This window comes from Sminthopsis crassicaudata, chromosome 3 (genome assembly GCF_048593235.1).
Source record: "Sminthopsis crassicaudata isolate SCR6 chromosome 3, ASM4859323v1, whole genome shotgun sequence".
Taxonomy (NCBI): Eukaryota; Metazoa; Chordata; class Mammalia; order Dasyuromorphia; family Dasyuridae; genus Sminthopsis; species Sminthopsis crassicaudata.
In genome coordinates this window covers 474,894,476-474,915,847 of record NC_133619.1, presented here as the reverse complement: position 1 = coordinate 474,915,847, position 21,372 = coordinate 474,894,476, and the positions used below count along the sequence as shown (strand labels likewise).

General features: G+C 34.4%; 1 protein-coding gene across 2 annotated transcripts in view; it reads left to right on the top strand.

Annotated features, from left to right (window-relative positions):
* B3GLCT (beta 3-glucosyltransferase) overlaps positions 1 to 20,499 on the top strand; it is a 135,984-nt gene extending 115,485 nt beyond the window's left edge. The window contains exons 12-15 of one of the 2 annotated variants that reach the window (XM_074303538.1): positions 881 to 980; positions 2,213 to 2,332; positions 12,773 to 12,917; positions 18,875 to 20,499. In XM_074303538.1, the coding sequence (XP_074159639.1) occupies positions 881 to 980; positions 2,213 to 2,332; positions 12,773 to 12,917; positions 18,875 to 19,042 (533 nt within the window). In that variant the 3' untranslated portion in view covers positions 19,043 to 20,499. The remainder of the gene's footprint in view (positions 1 to 880; positions 981 to 2,212; positions 2,333 to 12,772; positions 12,918 to 18,874) is intronic. The other variant, XM_074303539.1, reaches the window with a different exon arrangement.
* The last annotated feature ends 873 nt before the right edge of the window (positions 20,500 to 21,372 follow it).

Below are 21,372 nucleotides of genomic sequence, written 5' to 3'. Positions count from 1 at the left end.
TGAGTTTCATCCATTTTTACCTACTTTCTCTTTCAAAAGTAAAGGCACTACAAAAGAATCAAAAGGAATAAAAGAGGAAGCTAAGAGTAAAAGAAATGTACAAACTAGATATTCATTTCTTCATTTATCAAACATAGGAACTGCACTAATCTCAGTAATTTTTAGTTTTAGCTCTGCTAATTCTGAATCTCTGTTGAAATGAGTAATATAATTGGTTAGTATTATTAACCATTTCAAGCTATAATCAAAATTAGTCTTTTTTTTTCCTTTGGTGAGTTGTTTTAACCACATCCAATTGTTTGTGACCTTATTTGGGGTATTCTTGAATAATATACTAGAGTATTTTGCCATTTCCTTCTCCAGTTCATTTTACAGATGAGTATAATGAGGTAAACAGAACTAAGTGACACAATTCAGTGTCTGAGACTGAATTTGAATTTGGGTTCTCTTGACTCCAGGTTCAGCATTTTTTCTCCTATACTATTTAGCTACCAAAAATTGGTCAGTACAATTTAAGAAAACTGGAACTATTACAAGGATATTTTGTATGTCCATATGTGTTATAGAGTCATGTATTAGTCAGGAATGGCTTAGACTAAGTGACTTCCAAAATCCCTCCCTGATCTTAATATAACATTTATCTTTGCATTATAACTTATCTAATTGAAATTTAGGCTTTTTGTGAAATAGAAATAGAACCTAGCTCAGTTTACCTTCAAATGTTTTCTCTTTGTTTCCATTTAGTACATGAGCAATAATACTTACTACAATTTTCATTCACATAACATTTTATATCAGAAGTAAAAATTTTGCCTGCTTGACTCTGCCACTTGATATCTATGGGTAATCAATATGTGTTACACTGCTTTTTTTTTCTTAGGTCATTGTGGAAAGACCTTTGCAATTTTGGAAAGATTTTTGAATCACAGCAGTGATACAACAACTTGGTTAGTGATTGTGGATGATGACACATTAATAAGGTAAGAAGTCATTCTTGTCGTTGTGTAGATACAGATTCTAGACATTTATCCAAAGGCTTAGTTCATATATTTCCCCATCTAATCTTTTCTCTATTCAAATTTTCTAGTTTGTATATTTATGTGTATATATATATATATATATATATATATATATATATATATATATATATACACAAATATATATATATGTAGATAGATATTACAATTAACATAAACATCATGATTAATTTTATCCTTAATTTTTATTAAATGCCCATATACTCATATTGCCATTTTTGAAAATGAAAAATATTTAATTTATAATTTTGTTTTGACTCATTAATCATTTATCAATAAACAACATCCTTATAAAAAGTACCTTTCCATAAAAAGTAAAACTATCTACCACATTGATTAGCATATTTATTATGTATGACCAAGGTTCCCAAAACAGAAGAGTTCCCATAGACAATTTTTGTTATTGATACTAGAACTATAAGCATACCTCATACTTATGATTCCTTAAGGACTGAAATATGTTCAACAAAATTTTAACTGGCAGAATCTATTAGAGCAAAAGCCAAAAAAGGAACTGTACCTTTCTTATATGCATAAAAACTTTTCTCTCTTAAACTCTTCCTTCAATACCTTGAGGTGATACAGAGATAATTCTGGGTTCTCCAAGGCAAGTTTTAGAAGGTGCTGCAAAGCTATAAAAATTTCTAGTTCAGGCTCAGGAATGACTAGTTGTCTTTCAGCTGAGGACCAGACTAGCAAAGTTTGGGGAAATTGTCACCATAGAAGGAATCAATTGAAAACTGTCTATTAAAAGGGTTACTGTCTACATTGGGGTAAATAGGGAACACCTACTACAATGAAATCATAACTTCTTGAAGTATATGAAAGCTTTATTATATAATTTCAAAAGCAGTTTGGCCAATTTGAATTTTTATTCAGGGCTTGAGGGAAAGATTTAGTGGAGGTGGCCTTTTAAAATATCTTTAGAAGAGGGGAGGGAAATTGCAGAGAGTAATATATAGCTATCCCTTATCCTCATAATCCCTCTGTGTTGACTGTTGGTTGATTTCAATCATTTTTTAACTGCCTCTGTAAATTTTTTGAACCCCAGTTATAATAAAATTTCATATAGCTAGTATGCATTACACAGTAGGCCCTAGGAGCCATGCAACATTTATTCAGGAATTGTGTTTGAAAGGAGTAATTGTTAATTATACATGTTTTTGACATTTTAGTATCTCCAGGCTCCGGAACCTCCTTAGCTGTTATGATTCAAGTGAACCAGTGTTTCTAGGAGAGCGTTATGGCTATGGCCTGGGAACTGGAGGATACAGCTACATCACTGGAGGAGGAGGGTAACTGAATTTTGAAATGCCTCTCAACCTTATGTCTCATATTTATCTATAATCATTCTAAGTTCTGTCTTCTATGATGTAAATATGTTAATCTCATGTTATCTGTTTTTGAAAAATAAAGGTGTTATTTAGATTAAAAAAAAAAAACAATTTATGGCATGGAACTCCTCCTATGGAAATGCCTTCTACTTCTGTGACTTGGTAGATAACTCTTAGTTGCCTATTTCAGAGCACTTGGTTAAAAAATATTATTCTGCAATGGTATTTATTTAAAGTACTTAACTAATTTTTAATGTCAGTATATTTTAAAATATATGGATCAAAATTTTGGAGGATTGTAATTTTGTTCTTATAGCTGTATTTCAGCTAAATGGTGCAGTGGATAAAGTGCTGGGCTTAGAGTCAAGAAGATTCATCTTCATAAGTTCGAATCTGGCCTCAAATACTTACTAGCTACGTGACCTTGACAGATCATTTAACCCTGTTTATCTTAACTTCCTCATCTGTAAAATGAGCCAGGACAGGAAATCATAAACCACTCCAGCATCTTTGCCAAGAAAACCCCCCATGGAGTCACAAAAAAATGAGGTATGACTGAAAAATTACCCCAAAATCAAAATACATGCTTCATTCTTTGGGAGAAAATGTAGAAAACTATTAAAAATAGGATATTTAAGAAATTTCTTTATGATTTTATAAAACAGATAAGATTTGTGTTTCCATTGTTATAAAGAACTCCAATGTGAGGAAGTTACCCCTAGCAATGTAGGTCAGCGCCATCTCTACAACATATGATAGGGAACAGACAAGTGAATTGCTCAATCCATTTTCTTTCCTCTGTTTTGTTATACATACTTTTAAAAAGCGATTGAAAAGTGAGTAGAGAGCTAGCTTTGAAGCCATGAAGACTGCCTCAGATACATATTATTAGAATGACCTTTGTGCCCTCAGCCACTGTCTAAGCCAGGGTTCATGATCTTGTAAAAAGTGGTCTTAAAGCAAATGAAGGAACCATGGAGACAGGTCCTAAATACCACTGAGGGTTTGTAGGCCTCCCTACCCTGCCAGAGAGAGTCCATGACACAAAAACAGGAAAGAGCCTGTGCATGAGCCCAAAAATTATAGACAGGTGCAGAGCTCCATTAACAGAGAGTACTTCCTCTTGAAAATTTCCCTATGCCAGTGAAATCACAGGTTGGACTTAAAGAAACAAGATAAAACAAAAACAAAAATATCACTTTGACATTGAATGTTCACTGTCTTTTTTTGGTGAAATATTTTGATATAATCCTATGGGTGCAAAATCAATTAAAATGAGGGGTTTTTTGTTTTTGTTTTTGTTTTGAGCATCTTCATGTCCAGGATTGTGACAGTACAGTACAGATGTGAACTAGAGGAGGTATTCCTTCCCACCCTTCCCCAACTAGAAAGCAGATGTAGATATCCTTGGACTGCTTCCTGTCAACTTTTATGATTCTTTTAGTTGGCTGAGCTGGAACTCTACTTCTCTACCTCTCAGTTTCCTTCTGCAAACCATGAAGTACAAGGAAACCATAGAGGAAGTGCCCATAAGGAAGCTGTTTAGTGTAGGAGGAGTTTCCATGCTATACATAGGCTTGTCTAGAAGAACTTATGATTTGCAGCCCAGGAAGGAGGACAATATCCTTTGACCGCTGACTCACTGGAAATCAGAGTCGTTCTTATGCCTCAGGGCTAGAAGGAAGAATAAGGGCAAAGAAAGGGCATATGCATTCATTTAAGTATCTGCTATGTGTTAGACACTGTGTTCATCACTTTACAAATATTATCTCATTTGTTCCTCACAACAACACTGTGAAGTGGGTGCTGTTATTATCTCCCTTTTACAGTTGAGACCTCTGAAGAAAATTAAGCAAATTGGCCATAGTCACACAAGTACCAAACAGCCAGGCTGGGTCTTCCTAACTTCATTTAGGCCCAAGTACTCTTATCTACTGCAACACTGAGCTGTCCAAGGTCCTAAAAAGGTATAGATTGCTCTTTTAGGCTACAGAGTTGGGGCCTCCCTCTCTCACATATCTGCAGCTATACTCAGCTTCTTGGAGAACAAGAAAAGAATCTTGATTTGTTTACAAATATAGAACCAGTTTTCATTATAAATTTCTAAAAAGCTAAGTTTTATGTGAATTTGTAAACCCACACCCTCTTTGTCATCCTCTCTATGTGCAAGAACACTTTGTCTCACATTGGCTGTAGTATAAAAGTATCCTTGTTCAGCCTGGTTGGAAAGCTGTGGTATAGGATTCTGCCTATACTGTTCCTTGATTTCACTGATGTGGATGCACATTCCAACCTGTCCAGGATTTTGTATCCTATGTCTTTTCCATTTCTGCCCATAACTCCTTCTTAGGTTATCTATCCAATGCGCCAAAGGTCTTCTTTTGGATCTTTAAATATTGTTGATACCGAGTCCCATTACTAGATTTCTAGAGGCCCAAGCATTCCAAACCCAGTAAAGGGAACCTAAACTCAGCAGCTATCTCAGCAGGGACATGATTACACTTTAGGGCCCAGAAACTTGGGATCAAGTAAATCTTTGTTTATGTTTTTTGCTGATTAAATTAAGTAATTAAATTAAGTAAACTAAGTAGGCAAGCCATAGAGGAAATACCATTTTTTAAAAAAGAAAAAATATAATTTATTTTTTGAAGTTATAAAATGTTTTCTACAACTTTAATTCTGTTTTTTGTTTAATTCAACAGGCATTTTTGTCGTTCAGTTGTTTCAGTCCCATCTGACTCTTTATCACTTCATTTGGGGTTTTCTTGACAAAGATGCTAGAATGGTATGACATTTAGCTCATTTTACAGATGAGGAACTGAAGCAAATGGTTAAGTGACTTGCCTAGGATCACACAACTAATAAGTATGTGAGTTGAACTCAGGAAGATGGTTGACTCCAAGTGCTATATCCACTACACTACATACCTGCCTAAATACATTGTTGGGATCCTTAGTCCATTTCTTTCAGTCCCTTTGGGAAAACCAATTCATTAGCCACGAGGTATTTGTTTCTCCTTGGTTATGAAGCCCTATTTAGGAACATATATTTCCCTATAGCTCTTTTTAAAAAGCCTTATCTAATAGTTTACATTAATATAACACTTACTGTGTGCCAGGTACTGTGCTATGTGATTTATAGATATTTTCATGTGATCTTTACAACAATCCTAGGATTTAGGTGCTTTACAGAAAAGCAAATTGAAACAAATTGAGATAACTCCCCAAAGTCATACAGCTAAAAAGTAGATGAGGCTACATTTGAACTGAAGTCTTTCTGACTCCAGGTCCACTGTGCCACTTAACTATCTGTCTAAAGCTCCCTGATTCTGATTTGTTGCTCAATTGTGCCCAATTCCTCATGACTTCATATGAGATTTTCTTGGCAAAGTGGAGTGGATTGCTATTTCCTTCTCTGGTGGATTAAAAAATAGACTTTAAGTGATTTGCCTAGAGTCACATAGTAAGTGTCTAATAATTTTATGGAGTTAGGTTAAGTGAAATTTGAAGAGGAACAGGTCACTTTTTCCCCAGGAGTGAGGAGAATGGGGACAGTTCCAGAAAAGCTTCATGGAAGCAGAGACATCTGAATTAAGTCTTGAAGGAGGGAAAAGACTTTCCTGATGGGGATGCAGGAATCCCTTCCAGCCATCAAATGACTTACCTTCTACAAGAAGCCTTTCCCTGTCTTCCATGCCTTACTTTTGAGATGACTCATTTTAGTAAATTTATACATTTACTTGGACATGGTTGCTTGAAGGTTATCTTTCCCATTCATTTGTGAATTCCTTCAGAGCACTATTTTTTTTTTTGTGGTTGTTGTTTATTTGGCTTTATGTCTTTTTTGTATTTTTATCTGTTTAGCATCTAGGATTTAATTTATAGCATTTAATATATACTGCTTGACTGACTATGGTAGATAGTGGAAGCAAAAGCAGTGATTTATGAGAGAAGGCAAAGTAACATCTGATGATTGAAAGTAGTGTTCCAGTGTAAATATAAGAGGAATGGCAGAAAATAACTTGGGTTTATGGAGCAATTTAGTGAGGATTTCTTGAATTTGGAAAGTTGCACAATTGCATTTTGTTTAGGGCACAATGTACCATTGCCATAATGGAGGAGTGATTTTTCAATAGCACTTTGTTAGGATTACTAGGTGAGAACTCAGGTTGTCTGGACAGTGACAAGGTGAGAATTCAGGTTGTCTGGACAATTACAAGGTGAGAACTCAGGTTGACTTGATAGAAGGAGCAAGCTCATTGGCTGAAGTGGTTCTTCCCAGAAGCCCTTGCATTATCCCACGCCCATTCTCTGGGAGGATAAAAGACACAACAGTGGGCCTGGAAAGTTAGTCTGCCTGGAGAAGGATAAGAGCTGGAGGAGATTCAGAGCCAGGATTCAAGGAGAAGACTCTGCACTACATCTGGCTTGACGGGGCTCTCTGCAGGAAGGGAAGTCACTTCTAAGGACAAGAGTTAACAGCAACTGCCTGGAGACAACGGTTCGTTACAGGAAGAAGAATCTGTCTGAGAGATTTGAGTAGACACAGCAGATCTCTTCCCAGAGAGCGATCCGGCAGCTTCTGGAGACGACAGCTTGCTACAGCACTTGATTTGCTCAATGCCAAACTTTTCATTTGAGGATCTCTGCAGACATGGAGAATTATAGAGTTGTAAGGGACCTTTGTGAATTATGTAGTCTAATCCCTCATCAGAGACGAAGAGACCAAAGCCCAGAGATTAAAAGTGACTAATGTCCTTACCTATTTAAATTAATCTCCAAAAAAAAATTAATCTCCAAAATAATCACCAATAGCAACTCTCACTTCCCATTAAAAACATTTAAAATGATTTATTGATGCCTTTTGTTTTTACATTATAGTCATTTGTTAATAGACATGCACATGTAAAATATGTGTGCATGGACACACACACATATTTGTTAAATGGTGGAACCCTCTATTCATAACAAATTAAAACAGAAATAAAAATATTTAATTTAGGGAACTGGTCCTTTGTTCTACACACTGTCTCTGCAGGCTCCTATACTGCCTCCATATGAGCTTTCCATCCCTGCTCTTTAGAGGGGAAAGATATGTTTTATTATCTGTTTTCTGAGATCAGGATTGATTCCTGCATCTCAGTCCAAATTAAATGAGTCTACTTACTGACCCTATTGTTCACTTCTACCTCCAGACCTGCTGTTGCTGTCTGATTTTGTCCTTACTTTCCCCTAATATATTTATAAACATCTTTTATCCCTTTCCAGTGCTCCTCTCTTTGTGAAGCCTTCCCTGTTTCTCTCTAATGCAATGGGGTGTTCCCCACCCACCCTTGCCAACTGATGTAGGAAAGAGAGCTGATCTCAAAGAGAGGAAGAGCTGAATTCAGTTCCACTTAGCTATGAGATATAAGTAGCTGTCCAACTTTCAGTCTTAGAAAAGTAGTTAGAGCACTGAGACCTTATGACAGAAAAAGTGCTGACCAATATTGGTAAAGGGATTTTCATCATCTGGGATTTCTCTTAATGAAATAGCTTAATGAAATAAATAACTAGCTTAATAATAGCTAATGAAATAACAAGTTCTATCTCTACCCTTATTCCATGCTCCCTTGTAATGCTGGGCACATATTGATTGATTGGCCTTATTCTTATATAATCCCATGGTACTTAATCTACCTTGACACATTTGGATTTATCTTGTTGATTACTCTCTTTTTTGGAGCTGAGGTATTGAGAGATGGCAAGTTAATTATGAAACCCAGAAGTTCTGCTGTTAGATTCAGTTTGAGTAGGAAGAAAAAGATATAGTCTAGGTGGGAAGAGAAATATCTCTAGTGAGATTATTATTGCAAGTCCACATGTACTTGGGTCATTTGGATTATTTATGTAGCTAGTGTCCAAAGTGTGTAGAAAGAAGTTATAGATTTGCTAACAATAAAATTCACCCCTAACTTGTGTTTTACTAAGTCAAAATTTTCAGAATTAAATGAAATACAAATGGATCAAATTATTATTAAGGTCTCTTCCCATTCCTACTTTTCCTATATGTTTATAAAAGGAAAATAAAGAAGCGGATGTTGAATTTAGAGGCAGAGAAAAGAAACAAATATTTATTAAATGCCTACTGTATACCAGACATTGTGCTAAATATTTTACTGATACTATCTTATTTGATTATCGTAACTATACTGGGTGGCAAATGCTATTATTATCCCTATTTTACAGCTGAGGACATTGAGGCAGACATTGAGATTTAGTGATTTGCCCAAGGATACATAATTAATAGGTATCTGAGGCCATTTTAAAATTTAATTCTACTAATTCCAGTTTCAGCACTCTCACCACTGCACCACCTAGCTGTAAAGAAGCTGTACCAGATCCTAGGTCTACCTCTCACTATATGGGTGAAGTTAGGCAAATCATTAGTTGTTAGTTTCTTCATCTTTTAAAATCAAAGGATTGAACTTGATTATGTCCCTAAGTTCTACCAGTTCCAAATCAATGATCATTTAATTTAAAGTTAGTTAACAAACCCTTTTCATTCTGTTGACCACTCCTCTGTTTGTTGTATACTTTATTTTTTTGGAGTTTTTATGATATTATTTCTTGTTCTGGCTGTTCTTTCCTATTCTCCTTTCCTAGTTTACCATCTATATCATACTTCTTAATGGTATATCTTTGTGCTGTCTCTTGCTAATCTCATCAATATCGAAGGATTCAGTCATCATCTTTGTGCATATGATGATTTCCACATCTCAGACCTATATCCAGCCCTGGTTTTTATTATGAAGTTCATTTCCATATTATCACTTGTCTTATGAATATTTTTCTCCCTCTGTATTCCATGTTCTCAAACTCAACATATCAAAAAAAAATCATTATTTCTCTAAAATCTTTTGAACTTTCCTATTTCCATTTGAACTTTCCCTATTTCTTCCATATTTTTTTCCTAACAAGGAAGCTAAAGCCCAGAAGTGACAGTGTGTAATTTATTCAGTGACATATAAGTTGTAAATAGCAGAACTGGCATTACAATCCAGATCCTTAATTTTTTTCCAATGCCTTTCAGAATATAAGATTCACAACCTCTGCTTCATCCTTGGTTTATGACTTATCTCCCTCCACATTTCTACTTACTTGTCAAAACTTGCCATCTCTATCTCCATAACATTGTTTGTTTATTTTTTTCCTTACATGACCACTCCCTTAATTCAGGGCTATAACATATGAAGATTTTAAAAATTTTGAAAAATGTAGTTTCTGTATAATAATAAGACCACATTTATTAATAAAGAATGGTTATTCTTTGGTTAATATTCTTTGGTTATTAATAGTTATTCATAAAGAATGATCTCTCTTAGATCAAAGACCCCTAATGACAGTGGATGAACAGTTTATATGCTCTCTGAAGAGTAGATGTTCTTGAGAACTGGCAGTCAACTATGAGTGGTTAAAACAATAGAAGGTGGGCTGTATTAAAATGAGGATCTTAGAGTATGTGACTTAAGCCACCCAAATCTTAGTCAAAGAGACATTAATTTCCATATCACTTGTCTGACAAAAGGGAGAATCCATATTTTCACAGACCTGTCTGAGAAAACACAATGAACAGAAATGCACCCATTAGCTTAAATTTAGAATTTCTTTTACTGTCTGATTAGATCTTAGCCTGGATAAGTCTTTTTCAAAATTTTTTAAATTAGCTTTTTATTTTCAAAATGCATGCAAAGATAGTTTTCAACATTCACCCTTGCAAAACCTTGTGTTCCAAATTTTTTTCTCCTTCCCTTCTCCGCACTCTTTCTCCTAGACAGCAAAGAATACAAAATATGTTAAATGTGTACAATTCTTCTATACGTATTTTTACATTTATCATGCTGCACAAGAAAACCAAATCAAAAAGAAAAAGAAAAATCCAAACAACAATAAAAAAGGTGAAAATACTATCTTGTGATCCATATTCAGTCCCCATTCCTCTTCTTGGATGCAGGTGGTTCTATTCATCAAAAGTCTATTGGAATTGCTTTGAATCACATTATTGTTGAAAAGGACCACAATTGATCATCACCTAATCTTGTTGCTGTATGCAATGTTCTCTTTTTTTTTTTTTTTTTTTTTTTTTTTTTGAGGCTGGGGTTAAGTGACTTGCCCAGGGTCACACAGCTAGGAAGTGTTAAGTGTCTGAGGCCAGATTTGAACTCGGGTCCTCCTGAATTCAAGGCTGGTGCTCTATCCACTGAGCCACCTAACTGCCCCTGCAATGTTCTCTTGATTCTACTCATTTCACTTAGCATCAGTTCATATCCAGGCCTTGAATATTTAATAAACGTCTCTTGTTCCATATGAGTAATAGCTTTGTCATCAGAACTTTGTATTTTCCCCATGACCTAGCACAATTAGATATTTAATAACAATTTAAAATGAATGTTTGTTGAATTGAATGGAAAAGATGACATTGCTTTGATTAGTATAAAAATTACATTTAAATCCCTCCCACTACCATTCATTCATCTCTTGGCCAGTAGGGTTTTTAAAAGAAGTATGCCTGTGACTATACATGTACAATGTGTAAATTGCTTGCCTTCCTAAGGAAAGGGGAGGTGAGGGAGGGACAGAGAGAATTTGGAACTCAAAAATTTTAAAAACAAATGTTAAAATTTCTTTTACATGAAATTGAGAAAAAATAAAAATAAACATGTATACTAAAAAAAAGAGAAAGAGAAATGTGCCTGTTACAAGATCTGTTTTTGTGATAATGTAAGCCAATTAGGCCCACAAAAGATCTCTTACTAAAAGACATCTTATTGACCTCTCCAGAGCTCAAGCCTAATTGATCTGAACCAATATAAAGCCAATGATGCCAGTGTGACATAGAACTGACATAGAGGAAAAAATTAATTTCTAAAAAAAGAAAGATTCCATTAGTGGTGTGACTTTCTGGTTGCTTTCTAAGAAGTCTTTGGAAATTGTTGTGTCCTATTTATGAGTAGGAAATTTGTTTTCTTCATATTACCCTTAAGGAATAATTTTTATGTCTTCTGTTTAGATTTCAGACTTGGCTGGGAAAACTTATTGAAACCATTAGGTTAACTTTTTTGCGGGGAGTTGGATGGGTATGGGGAAGGAGAAAGATTATGTTCTTATGTATCTTTCATTTTGTGAGTTGAGGGTAGGAAAAGTCAATCTCACATCAAAATGGCTCAGATCTTTCCAAACATTGTGCTTATATTTTATAGTTCCCAAGTTTCCATAAAGTAATAGTGAAGCTCAGTAGCAGAGTAGACCAGACTAGACCAAAGTAGAATTGTCCAGAGAAGCTGCAACTTGGCCAAAGTAACAACATTTTAATGGTAGAGCTTTGACAATAAACCCTGAAAACAAGAGTTTTACCTTTCCTTCCAAGATCTAAAAAAACAATTAGAACAAATTCAAAGAAAGTTAGTTAGGACTATGAAGACATTCAAAATCATATTATAAAGAGGAGTAACTGAAGGAACTGAGGCTATTAAATCTAAAGAAGAAAAGACTTAGGGGGCACATGATTGCTTTCTTTTGACGCTTCCATATTTAAGTAGGGCAACCAAGGGGAAGAGAGATTAGTCTTATATTATTTGGTCCATAAAAGGGACACTTAAGATCTCTGAGTTTAAATTAAAAGGAAAATGATTTTAACTCAACTTGAAAAGAAATTAAGGTCCCCACCCTCAGTTTGCTGGGGTAATTCATACTGAATTACCTTTTACTGGATATATTTAAATAGACTGAATAGTCATGTTCCAGAGGGATGTAAATAGAATTCCTACTTTAGGTGGGTGATTGGACTAAATGACCACCAAAGACTTTTGCAATTCTTAAGATTTTATAATTCTCTAAAATCTAATTTTCCCTATTGTTAGTAAGGAGCCATAATCAAGTTCTCTGGGATCTTTTAGCTGGGAAGCCCCTCTGAGTCATTCATATCCTATAACAATTAGGAATGTTCCTGAGATGTAGAGGATTGTGTATTATCCAGGGAGAACCCTAATATATATTGTCATGGAGAGTTCTAATACCAGGGAGTGTTTTAATTTTCCAGTTGATGATTTGGAAAAGATAGAACATGAGACAGCATATTTTTGCCAAGAAGTTAGAAGAGAAATGTATAAATAAGTAGAAATTTACCCACAAGGAAAACATCTGTTTCAAGTTTAAAATATTTATTCAAGTGTTAATATTTGACAAAAAGCAGAAAAACAATTTCTTTCATCCAGAATAATTATGAAGTGGCTTCTGAGCTCCAGAGAAATTACTTTTTCATCATAATCAAAAAATGTGTCTCTATTGAACCAGATTTCACTATTCAAGCAAATGGTCTTTGAAGTTCCCTCTGCTTTTTGTTTTATTTTTATGTCTTTGTTAGTATGGTCTTTAGCAGAGAAGCAGTCCAGAGGCTTTTGGACAGCAAGTGCCGATGTTATAGCAATGATGCCCCAGATGACATGGTCCTTGGCATGTGTTTCAGTGGTCTGGGAATCCCGGTGACTCACAGCCCTCTCTTTCATCAGGTGAGAGGATTATTTTCCATGCTACTTTTAAAATAAAAGGATTTCTTCTCCTTAGAGAAGTCTATTTCTCTTTCCTCACTATCATTTCTTTGAGTAGTTTTGAGAAATATGTACCCAGGTTCTAGATGGGCATCCCATCAAGGCCTGTTTAACAGGAATGAGAGTGGGGGGAGCTATTGTGATACAGACATTACAAAGGTGGGATTAAAAACATGTGGACAAATATCTCTCCCACATGAGAGACCAGGGAAAACCTGCCTCTTTCCATATTGTTGGGCATTTTTAACCAAAAATAAAACAAAACAAAACAAACAAACCAAAAAAAAAAAAAAAAAAAACATGGGATATCCTGGGCAAATCTAATAGCATCCCTCTGGCTTGAGTTTAATTCTTTTTTCATAGTTTATTTTTATTCTGAATTTAACAAATACCAAATAAAATGGTTAGTTCTATATACATAGTAAAATTATATATGAGACTGTAGATCTCTGTTATGTAGAGCTTGCTTCTCTTTTAAAGCATATAATAAATTCAACTGGCAGCTTTCAAAGTTGTTAAATCCTTTTTTCATCCTTTTTACTCTTATTCCCTCTTGTCTGTTATACTTCAATGTTGTGTTCCATGTGATGCATCTTGGGGGGAGGAAAGAAGGATTAGCAATAGCGATTTTTGCAAGGTGTATCAGCAGTGTATTGTGTCATTATTATAATCTTTAGGGAAATATATTCCTCCTGTGCCATTTTTAGTAGTCTCTAGAGAATTAGGTCTATGAATGTTTCCAAAATGAAATCTTTGTGCTATACTTTGATTAATAATAACAGTGCCTTCAACACCTATGATATGTATTTCAAGTTCAGGACTTGAAAAATTTAAATGTGTGTCTACTTTAGATGCCAAGCATTGAAATAACATTTAAACCCCAATTTTAGATCTAACAGGATTTATATTTTATGTCACCAGCAAATAGCAATTGCTACCCCTAGTAATATAAAAATTAAACTATGACAGGTATAGCAGTGGAGAAGAGAACCCTAGTGAGGCCGAGAAAGCATTTGCATCATTGAATGAGGCAGATATCCCTTTAACAAGCCTAAATGCTGTAAAGAAGGATAAAAAAAGCTCTAATGATCAGCTTAGGAAACCCTCCTTGACAAAAGGGCATTTTTTTCTGTTCTTTTAAAATTGTGACTGATCTCACCCATTTTAAACCTTAGATATATGAGGTTATAAAGACCCAGAAAAGTAGACAAGATTCTTTATTTGTTGGATCTCAAGTGAAAAGTGAAAAAAAAATTATTAAAACTCTTGGAGTAGAAGAGATATAATCTATCTCCATATTAACATGGAAGTTCTTAGATGTGGGCAGTAGCCTTGGCTATCTAGGAAAAAACTTGGCCTATAAAAGAAAAAGAAGGGAAAGAAAGATATTAGAATAGAATACTGTGAGTCTCACAGGAAAAATCAGACAAGGATCATATATCCTACTCTCCTATTCTTTCCAGCAAGAGAAAGATTATTATTTTATAATATTCTATTCTTTGGGCATAAATTCTAGGGAAGACATTTTAAAGGAATTAATTTTTTTTTACTTTTCAATTCTTAAAAATTCCTGATTTATATTCCATAGGTAATGTATTTTAAGGCTTTTCCAAAGCTGAAAAATATAAGCAGAGTCTAGAATTCCTAACAAGTTTTCTTTTATCTTATAATGTTTAAAGAATCTCCTAGAAAGTTTTACATAAATTTGAAAACTGAATTTTTTTTTTATTTTGTAAAGTAAGTCTGGCATAATGGAAAAAAATACCAAGCTGAGATTCAGAAATTTGGGTTCTCAATCCAAGCTCTGGTGCTTATTCCCTAAGTGATTTAAGGATAAATCATTTCACTCCCTGGAACATTTGTAATTTAAGGGAATTGACCTTGATATCTACAAAGGGACATACCAGTGACAGGTGTCTGTGCTCTGAGACAGAAAGATGAACATCTGTGATTATATATTGATTTAACATTAATGTTCAACCTCAAACTCCTCTACTTGGTTGCTTTTCGACAGATTATCTATTTCAGGGAATGGGTTGTAACAGAATCTTAATTCTAGAAAGGAGCTCAGAATAAGTCCAGTCCATCTCTTTACATCCAGAGTTGGTTATCATATGTGGGCCTTATAATAACTCTGTGAGAAAGGTGTTATTATTAACCCCCTATTACAGATGAGGAAACTGAGAATTAAAGTTAGCAGAGTGACTTGCCTATGGTTGAACAGGTAAGAAGTATCCAAAGCAGGTTTGAAATCAGGTAATGAAAAAAATTCTAGATTTGGAGTTGGAAAATCTCTATTGGAATCCCCCCTCTGTTAATTCCTACATGTTTGACTCTAAGTAAGTCACTTAATCCCTGTGGACCTGGTTTCCTCATCTATAAAATGTAGGTGGCCTTCCATTCCAAGTCCTATGATCTATCTGGATGACCTCTAATAGCTCACATTTCTATGATGTTTTAAGATTTATGAAGCACAGCACTGTGGGGTAAGATACCACAAGTAGCAGATGAGAAGGCTGAAGTTCATAATGGTTGTGAACTGCCCAGGATCTTTACAGTAATATTTGTCTTTAAATTCTTTGATTTCAGGTCTAGAGAAGAACAGAACAGCATCTTTTTATTTTGTACAATTCAGTGTGTGTCCAACTCTTAGGAGATCTTAATGTGGAGTCCATGAACTTAAAAACATGCATATGCATATGAATATATATGTTTTCAAAAGTATATTTCAATATTACTAGCTCCCATTTTAATGCTATGTATTGTATTCTATGTATTTCAAAAACATTGTTCTAAGAAAGGATCCATAGACTTCACTAGATTGCCCACAGAGGCATTTATGTAAAATAAGATTAAGAAACCCTATGTTAAAACGACAAAGTTCATATTTCACCCCTACTTATATTCCCCTGACTACAGTTTAGGCATTGATTCCTTTGTTTATATTTAGTGAAGTTGGAAAACAACTAGTCAGTATTCTCCATACATCTGTTCAGTATGTTCTATTTTCTCATCCTCAAATGGGAATCTGTAAAGGATGTCTCTCTTGGTATTTTAAATACATTTATTCCTTTACAAGACTCCTGGATATTCAACACACACTTTTCTGAATGGATTTCACTTTCCATAAGCTTCATCTTGTTCTTTTGCCGTATCTCATTTATTGAAAATGATTAGCACATGTACTAGATTCTCCCAACATGACTTCCTGAGACTGTCAGACCCTTTTGCAATCTACATTAACAGAGTGAAATTATAAGTGTTATTATTATTTCCTGTTAGCTGTGTTAGTAATGTGAATGGTTCATTTTCAGCCATGCAGAATAAGTGAGGATTTACCTCTTTTGCTCTCAGGTTTCCTTTCTGGGGCCACTGTGAAATAAGCTAAGGACTGAATGGGGAGTGAAAACAAAAAATCCAACCATATGTCTCCCCTGACTTTTCCTTTCCTTCCTTCCTACTAGTTAAGCCTCAGAGAATCCTACAAATAACATCAAAGGATGGATATATTTTCTGGTCTACTCTTCTCCAGTACAGCTCTTTTCTATTTATTAACTTCTTCAAGGATTAAAACTTGTAAAACCAAGGATGCCTAGCTACTTAAGATTTTTAGTTGAGCCCTGGCTCAGGGAACTTTTTCTATTTTGCAGCTGGCTAGTTTGCAATTGGCTAAGGGGCTCCAGTCTGAAGTGCCCTTGGTGACATTTATGTATGAATAAATGGATAAAAATCATTTTATTAAGGCCTCACTTAGATGCTATGTACAAAACATTGTGCACTGGAGGATACAAATAGAAAAAAAAACAAACAAGAAGATAGCACTCAGCTAGTAGAGTGAAGTATCTGTCCTTTTCAGGATTACAAACTCCTCATTTTATAGATCTTTTAAAAATAAATGAGTGAACCAATAAAGGCAAAAGCCATTTATTATGTGCAAAGCATAGAGAATAAGATAATACTTGCTTTCAAGGAGTTCACATTGTAATGGCAAGGATAATACATATGGAGGATCTCAGCTACAAGTCAGATTGAAAGATTCTACAGTTGTTGGGGTGCAGTAGTAAAGCAGATGGTAAAGCTTTTTCATTATTTTCATTGTCAATGATAAAGTCATGTCAATTTTTGATGTTGAATCATTTGACAATGACAAGGACTTTAAAAGAGAAACCATATGCTTTGGTTATAAGAGAGATGGATGAGATATCTTTCCCAAGGCCATTTTTTTAGGATTATTCAGTTATAATCTATTCCCTTAATGAGAATAAGTATTTATTTTAAGTGTCAATATCTTATTTGATTTTCACAACAACCCAGTAAGGTAGATCCTATTATTATCTCCATTATGCAATGGAGGAAACTGAGTAAGAGATTAAATGATTTGCTGGTGACATGCCACTAGTAAGTGTCTGGGGCCAGATTTGAAGTTGGGTCTTCTTGACCACTGGCCCAGTTCTCTGTTTATCATAGTGTCACCTAGCTATCTCTTAATAAGTGGTATATGGGTAAGAAATAGGATATCATTCTCCTTATATCAGAGGCTGTACATTTAAACACTAGATCTGTTAATAATTCAATATGCAGTAATTCATCTCACTTTGTCATTCATGTCTGTAAGGCAAGAATTCCCGTTAAAAGAAAAATTCCTTGAGTATAGGGGTTGTTTTTTCATCCTTGCATTTATATAATAAGAAATTAATTGAAGACTTTAGTCTGAACCCTTCAGATTGCAGACATTTACCAACTGTATGATATTGAACAAATCATATAACTTCTTTCTGTTTCAGTTTCCTCACAGAGTTGTTATGAGCTTCAAATTGTGAACAACACCTTTAAAATGCCTTTTGAACCTTAAAGAGCTATATAAAGTCTGGCCATTATATATATTATATGATAATATTATATATATATATATATAATGTATGTATATATGTAACATATATATGCTTATTGATTGATTCTTGGATCTTTAATGTTTGAAGGGATGGCTTTGAAGGTCGTTCACATATGCTGTATGTGTGTGGTAAAAGGGAATGGGATTGGTGTTAGGAAGGAAAATGAGGAGTCTGCATGGATAGCCTCTGTCTATTTGCTTCCTCATAAGCTTTGCTATAGCTTCTAATTATAAATTTCGTACCCTTGAGGGATGCCACTTAACTGGAGAAACAACGTTGAATGACCCCTGCCTTTGTGAACCCCTTGGTTCTCCAGTCTATACTCAGATGTGCAAGGGGATTAGGAAGCCACCAACAATCTTTGCAAAAGGGCTTGATGGATATCTACCATAACACTGCTTCATAGTCCACATGAACTGGTGAAATCTTAATTTTAGCCATCATAGATTTTGCTAGATAGAACAAAAGGATTGAGAATGTAAAACTCTAAACATCATAAAAAGAAGCTAAAAGCATAAGCTGCTTTTTTTTCCCCCCAGACTGGGCAAACCTATCTTTCCCCCCATAAATCATCTGAATTCTTAAAATGTCATTTATGTAGTCCTCTGAGGAGAGGTTGAGGTTGGGGACAAAGTATTCTTTTTATTATTAAAACTAGATGATATAGATATAAAAATACCTATATTGATATTCTATTTCAGTGCTATATTTATATATAAATAATGAATATATACACATATAATAATGTACATATATATAAATATGTATGTGTGTGTGTGTATGCACACACATATACACACACACACATATTTAAGTGCCAGGATAGGAAAAAGAGGATGAGAAAGAAGTTCCATAGGCAGAGGTAAAAGGTAGAGGAAAAGTGATAATAAAGACTCCAGCAGTGATTTTGGACATCTGCAACTACTAGTAAAAGTATTGAGATTATAAAGCCTTCTTACTGCAGATATGATTATGGAACCAAAAACCTCCATGGGGGAAAAAAGTAATTGTCTCTTTTTCTTCCAGGCTCGACCAGTTGATTACCCAAAGGACTATCTTTCTCACCAAGTTCCCATCTCATTTCACAAACACTGGAACATTGATCCAATAAAGGCATATTTCACCTGGTTGGCACCCAGTGGGGAAGATGTCACCAGTGGCAGGAAGCAGACACTTTATAAAGAAGAGTTATAGGCATCTTGTGTTGTTGAGGAAGATGCTCATGGTGGTAGAAATGGAAGCTCTGGACATTCTTGTACTATGTTGTGCTTATATTGCTTAAGTGTGCCATGTTGCATAGGAGACTTCTCAGTCTTAGGAGTGAAACTATACATTCTATTTCTTCAGTGGTGGGTTGGGGTGGAGAAAGGGGAGGGATTAGAGGAAGGGGAAGAATCCAACTTTGGCTTACTTTGCTTTTTCTGTGAGTGGGTCTTAGAATAACACCCCTTTGGTTTTGAAACATGGGATTATTATATTACATCATATTTAATAGGTATTTTAAAGCCATGATGAGATATCTTCAATAATTTATTTTAGAAAAAATAGAGCACGCTTTTTCCTTTATATTGCAATATATCTTACAACAAGGGGTAATTACTTGCTTAAAATAATATGCAAAGAAGAATGAAGTGTTTTGGCATAAAAGTTGGTAGGAACCTATTCCAATTTTAACTTCTGGTTTTTAAATCTACTGATGATAATAAATACTCCCTGGGAAAGGAATAGGAATGCCATTGTTGATTATGAATGCTCATAAATTACTGACTTATAGAAACCTCTGTAGATGGTAAAGACTCATGTGGATCTGTGGTTTCACTGATTTGAAAATTCCCTCCTATGGTGCAGATTGTTTCTGCCAATCTCATGGGACTCTTAACCACATTCTCCCGAAAGTTTGCCACATTCAGTGTCCAGAGAACTTCCTTGCTTTCTCCTGATATATGAGAATACCTGTGGAGAGTCCTGAATGTCCATCCATCCCTTGTTTTTGCTAGGCACTCTTTATTTTTTACTTTTTACTTGTACATTTTTTTATTTTGTGCCTGGATAGAAAGAGTTTTCTAATTACCTGTTTAAACTCTAGAAATTAGTCTAAAACCCTGAAATTCTATCTTTATAGTCCACATATAATCTCAGAGTGGACTTAGTGCTACCAAATAATAATGTCCATCCATAACTAAAAATAAGAATAGAGTAATTTACCTAAGTGGATAAGCTGCAATGTAGATCCTAGGAAATGAAGATAATTTGAATGTTCTGAACCTGCTATCTCACAGTAATTTTTTGGGTTTTCCTAAATGTTACTTCACAGTTCTGTCTTGATTCATTGTAAAACACCATACCTTAACATAGGTGGACAGTGAGAGCATTGAGTAGTTTTCCTGGACTCTTAAGGAATGCATTTTGAACATGATGTTTGAAGCTACTTTCATTTTTAAATCTTATCCAAATGATACCTTAGTAATGTAATAATCCATGTAAAGAATATTATATATTTTAAATCATTTTGGGTTTTTTTTCTATGTATAATTCAGTTTTGTAAAGATATTTGTATAAAATCTGACTTTAGTATTCTAAACTAATTTTTGTAAAGTAAAATATTTTTTTTTCTTTTTGTAAAAAAAATAAAAAAAGACAAATGGACATGCTCTGCTTTAACTTTACTGGCTGTACTTTTGTAACCAAGGTTACTTCAAAACCAAGGTTTTGAAGCCATATGAATTAATGTTTTTTAAACTGGTGTTTTATATATTTTTCCTTAGTTCAGCATTTTTCTTATTTTCAAATGAATCCAAATTCCAAATTGGGGACTACTGAGGTTGATTAATGACAGAGCTTTGTACCCATTTTTGTGACTTGTTTTGAAGAGACATTCTTCATCTGTGTCTGTGTGTGTGTGTGTGTGTGTGTGTGTGTGTGTGTGTGTGTGTGTGCAGTGCCAAGAGTCCCTTACGTAGTCTGGTAAAACCTAGGAACCTCTTCTCAGAATGTCTTTAAATGCATAAAATGAAATCTATATGGCTACAAAGGTAACCAGTTGTATTAAAATTATCAAAATATTTTAAAATCAAGTTTATGGACTTCAGGTTATAAAAACTGCTTTAGAACACTAAAATATGAATGGTCATTTGTGAACAGTCAAAATAATGTTCCAGGAGATGTCAATAGAGTTATAATGATAATTGAGGTTATTATGCTTTAGAAAAATGTGAATTCTGTCAGGCTACAATTATTATCATTATCATTGATATTAACAATAGAGCTCTTTAGTCCATTCCCCACTGAACTGATCCCATGGGACTATGCTGGTGAGAGCTAAATTAACTTCCAAAAACAATAGTAAGAATTATAGCTCAAATTTATACTTTTAAGTTTTCTTAAATATCTCTAGAACTTTGAGAATTATAAGTGTTATTATTTCCATTTTACAAATAGGGAAGTTTAGAGTAAGAAAGGTGATCTAGGCTTATTGAATCATAGTTCTAGAGTTGGAAAAAAAAAAAAAAAACCTCAAACCTTAG